This window comes from Nannospalax galili, unplaced genomic scaffold (genome assembly GCF_000622305.1).
Source record: "Nannospalax galili isolate Female #2095 unplaced genomic scaffold, S.galili_v1.0 scaffold1225, whole genome shotgun sequence".
In the NCBI taxonomy this organism is placed as follows: Eukaryota; Metazoa; Chordata; class Mammalia; order Rodentia; family Spalacidae; genus Nannospalax; species Nannospalax galili.
In genome coordinates this window covers 604,494-609,373 of record NW_008352717.1, presented here as the reverse complement: position 1 = coordinate 609,373, position 4,880 = coordinate 604,494, and the positions used below count along the sequence as shown (strand labels likewise).

Here is a 4,880-nt window from a genome sequence, read left to right as displayed (position 1 = left end):
GAGAGAGAGAGAGAGAGAGAGAGAGAGAGAGAGAGAGAGAGAGGATCTATAAGCATAAATCTTTATTACAGAAGAGAAGTTTTTGGCACATGCCTGTAATCTCGGCACTCAGGAAACATAAGGAGGGCTATACAGACAGAATCTGTCTCTAAATAAAGAAAAATTTGAAACACTGAAGGAAAAAGCCTGACTTGGTAAGCAAAGGCTCATCTGTAAGAATATGCACACTAGGGGCTGGAGAGATGGCTCAGTGGTTAAGAACACTGACTGTCCTTGCAAAAGACCTGGGTTTGTATCCCAGCACCCACATGGCAGTTAACAACCATCCATAACTCCAGTTCCAGGGGGCTCGAGGTCCTCTTCTATCCTCCATGGGCATTACACAACACAGGTGCACTTCCATACAAGCAAACATAACGCATACACATTAAAAAAGAAATAAAATACACTGGCATTTTCCCTCTCCTCATAATTTCAATGCCATAAAATTCAAACATAAAAAGATGGCCATATATTTTCAGGGGGGAACCCTAAAAACCAGAACCAAGGCAGACATTCCAAGGACGAAGCCATTAGTGCAGCTCTGCCATCAGCACCACTGCACTCCCAAGTCTTGGCAAGAAATTGGAAGTCCTTTAAGGATGAAACAAACAAACAAACAAACAAAACCCCAAAACCAAAAAGCAACAACGAAAAACCCAAGAAGCTAATAATCACCTTCCTCTGATTTACGTGTGTGGTGCTTCCCTGTGGCTTAAAGACACCAGGCCTTACAGGATGCTGCATCCCAGCTCCCCTTCAGGTACTTTTTCTTCTTTTTATTTATTATTTATTTACTTTCTTACTTATTTACTTATTTGTGTGTGTGTGTGTGTGTGTGGTGTATGCCTGTGTGTGGTGTATGTCTGTGTGTGGTGTATGCCTGTGTGTGGTGTATGCCTGTGTGTGGTGTATGCCTGTGTGTGGTGTATGCCTGTGTGTGGTGGGGCAGGTACACTCACTTCTTTGTGCATATTTGGAGGTCAAATTCAAGTGTCTTCCTCTATCATTCCCACCTTACTTTTGGAGACAGGGTCTCACTGAACCTGGAGCTCACTGTTTCAGTTGAACTGGCTGTCCAGCAAGTCCCCCAAGATCCACCTATCTCCACTCCCCAGTGCTCGGGTTACAGATGCTTGCCACTGTGCCTGACTTTCCAGATGGGTGCTGGCAATCCAAACTCAGGTCCTCATGCTTACAGACCAAGCACTTTAGCCACTGAGCCATTTCCCCCAATTTTGGAGTGTTCGAATGACGTTTAATGTAGAGTAAGTGCTTGTTTCTTCTAATCCTTACTATTACAAAAGGTACTGATAAATTCAGTTAAAAATTAGTCTTCTTGACATCAAGAGCATTCGTGACAAAAATAAAATAAAATTACAAGCTCCTGGGAACCTGCTCATGTGATTCTATGGCAATGGTGTCAGCATACACAAGTCCCATGCAAACTTAGGCAGACAAAAACTCAGTAAAGAACTGGGAAATTGAACAGCAGACCTCAGTCTTATCTGAAAGAATGTTGACAACTGATTGCTGCTAGGTGAAGAAGAGCTGATCTTCCTAAAACAAGGGACTCTAGATAGGATGACTAGCCTCAGTGGATGGACTTGCATGAAGGAATGTCTGGGGGCACTGCTTCAAATCAGTGGGCCTTAACAGGAATGACAGAGTATATGGGCGTGGGGGGTGGGGGGTGGGGGGCTATGGGAAGGTGCTGATGGGGACGGGGGTATAAAGATGATTAAGATTGTTTGAAATGTTCTGTATGAAACACACAAAAACTCAATTTAAAAAAATGTTTAAGTTAGACAAATTAGATTTCTTTGAAATGGAAAAACTTTGTTCTTCAAATAGTCCTTCAAAAAATAAAAAGGCAATCGACATAATTTGAGAACCATCTGCAAATTAGGTATTTGACAAGAGACTGACATCAGAAAATACAACTCAACAATGAAGATACTTCAACTGTACAAACTGTGCAAAGGATTTGAGCGGGCACTCCTCTAAAGACATACAAATGGTGAAAAAGAACATGAAAGGAGGCGGGGTATGGTGGCCCACACATTTAATCCCAGCACTCAAGAGACAGAGGCAGGCAGATTTCTGTGAGACATAGGCCAGCCTGGTCTACAAGTGAGTTCCAGGTCAGTTAAAGCTATATAATTAGATCTGTCTCAAAAAACAAGCTAATAAAAAAACCAAAGATTATAAAAAGTACCATTAAATGTAAGAACAGACAAATGCCAGTAAAAAACACAATGAGACACTACTTCACACCCAGCAGAACGGATGTAATAACAAAAACAAATAGTATTCATTGTGTGGAAGCAGAGATCAGAACCCTTGCTGGGGGAATGTGCACTGGTTGTCCCCCAAAGAACAAGTGCAGTTCTTCAAAAGGTTCAACACAGATTTACTACAGAACCCAGCAGCTCCATTCTTAGTTATTAACAGGTCCTCAAACAAATACATGTACAGTCACGTTCAAAACAAGACTACGGTGCAAAGAGCCCAAACGTCTAGCAATGAATGAATGGATAGGCACGCACGTACAACAGAGTATTTGTCACACACAAGGACTGAAAGAGTTTCATAAAAAACAGGACTACACACCACAATGTGGATGAACCTCAAAAACATTACACCAAGTGAAAGAAGCCAGACACAAAAGGTCGCTTAGCTGATCCGTTCTCATGGAACACCCAACGTAGGGAAACACACAGACAGAAGCAGATTAGTGGTTGCTGGGGTCTGGGAAGAGGGGGACGGATAATAACTCATGGTGCATTTGAAGAGGGTACATTTGAAAAGGGTGCATTTGGAGATGGTGCATCTGAAGGTTCTTTTAGGGACAACCAAAACATTTTATAAACAGGTAAGGCTGATTTCAAAACAGCATCAGAATGTATAAAATGTCAACTGTTCAGTTTGAAATGGTTAATTTTCTGTTATATGACTTTGACCTCAATAAAAACAAACATTTTAAGAATCTCTAGTCTTCTTCCCTGTCATTATATTCTTCCAACAGTATAAGCAAATAGTGTCTAAAACACTCCAAAAAATGGTTCAAGCTTCTAGCACACCAAGAATATCGGGTTCTCTGGTCCACTCTGTGCAGGATTTCCACCCTCTCTTCCCCCTTCTCCATGTTGTTCACCCTCTGAACTCACCGTCCTCGATTAGGACTCTGCAGTTAAGAAGCTCAGCAGCTACTGGAATTTACTGAGAAGAAGCAAGCCTGACTAGCAGCCAGACAGAACTGGTTTCACAGACACTAATCCTTACGCGGGTTGCCCTGTTACATGCCATGGTAAACATGAGAGAAATGTAAGGTCTGGGAATAGACTCGTCAGGGTGTTAAATACTAGGATTGATTAATGGGGAAGGTCTTAAAAAGAGAAGAGTCCACTTCTTTGGCTGCAAGACGAGGATGGAGACTATGACCCTCAGTTAGACCCTGACCCTAGGACTGGGAACAGAAAGCAGAGATGTTCCTCCATATTTATGTCTACCCAGAAACTGCTTAAAATTTAAGCCAGTGAATAGTTCAAACCTTTATGCTATATGGACACCATTTAAACTAGAATTACCCAGAGAAGGTGTACGTGGCGGCAATGTAAATGAAGTTCTCGTAGTAGAGCTGTCGGTGATCCTGGAAGTCGTTCATGTTGCAGCTGAGCTCCGAGGAGCCTGCCCCCTTAACAGTCAGAGTGATGAAGGGTGGCAAGGTGGGCTCATCCCAGGCGTAATCCAATGACATCATGGGCTTCACTTCGGTCCGCAGCCTGGGCTCTGCAACACCGTGCTGAATGAAGACAACGGGGACCTGGAAGGTGAGGCACTTCATTCAGAGCAGTGTCACTGGGCAGTGAGCCAGCAGATCTGGGGCTTAAGCTCCAGTCCTTCCCAAATTACCACAGAGGGAATAATCAGCAGCGAGGCATTCATCAGATGCTTTTTTAATCATCTGAAGAACTTCAAAAAGCCCACTGCTGAAGGACAAGGGCCACAGCCAATTAGAAAGAGCTTTAAGAAGTTCCGAAAAATACCCAGGGGGAGCAAGTCCACACTCCCAATCATGTCTTTCCTACCCTTGCTCCCTATGATATGGTCTGAATACAGAAGGAAATAAGGCTTTGGGACACTGGCTATAGAAAGTCACATATTCTAAGACACACGTTTGAAGGAGTAATTTAAAAAAACAATTGGGACTGGAGAGATGGCTCAGCAGTTAAGAGCCCCAGGTATTACTGCAGGGACCCAGGTTCGATTCCCAGCACCCACATCGTGGCTAACAGCTGTCAGTAACTTCAGTTCTGTGGGAATCTGACGTCTTCTTCTGAGCTCTGAGGGCACTGCACAACATGGGTGCACTTACACACCTACAGGCAATATACTCAGACACAGAAGAAAAATAATTATAAAAGAAAGAAAGAAAGGAAAACAATTACATTGGCAGGCTAGATGGCTCAGCAAGTAAGGGTGCTTGTCGCCAAGCTGAGGACCTGGGAACCACGTGGTGGAAGGAGAGAAGTCACTCCTGCAAGTGTCCTTCAGCCTCCATAGGCACAGCACTCACACTCCCATACACACAGAATAAAAACTTTTAAATTAGGGTGCTGGAGAGACAGCTCAGCGGTTAAGAGCACTGACTGCTCTTGCAGAGGATCCGGGTTCGATTCCCAGCACTCACATTGTAGCTAACAACTGTCTGTAACTCCAGTTCCAGGGGCTCAGACAGCCTCTTCTAACCTCCGCGGGCATTGCACGACACGGTGCACTTACCTACATGCAGGCAATACACACATACACATAAAATAAAAATAATAAACAAAAAAACT

At 43.5% G+C, this 4,880-nt stretch overlaps 1 protein-coding gene across 1 annotated transcript in view; it reads right to left on the bottom strand.

Moving 5' to 3' along the window:
* Positions 1-4,880, bottom strand: part of Vps13d (vacuolar protein sorting 13 homolog D) — a 250,567-nt gene that overhangs the window by 113,956 nt on the left and 131,731 nt on the right. The window contains exon 53 of the mRNA XM_008849943.3: positions 3,630-3,865. Within this exon, the coding sequence (XP_008848165.2) occupies positions 3,630-3,865 (236 nt within the window). The remainder of the gene's footprint in view (positions 1-3,629; positions 3,866-4,880) is intronic.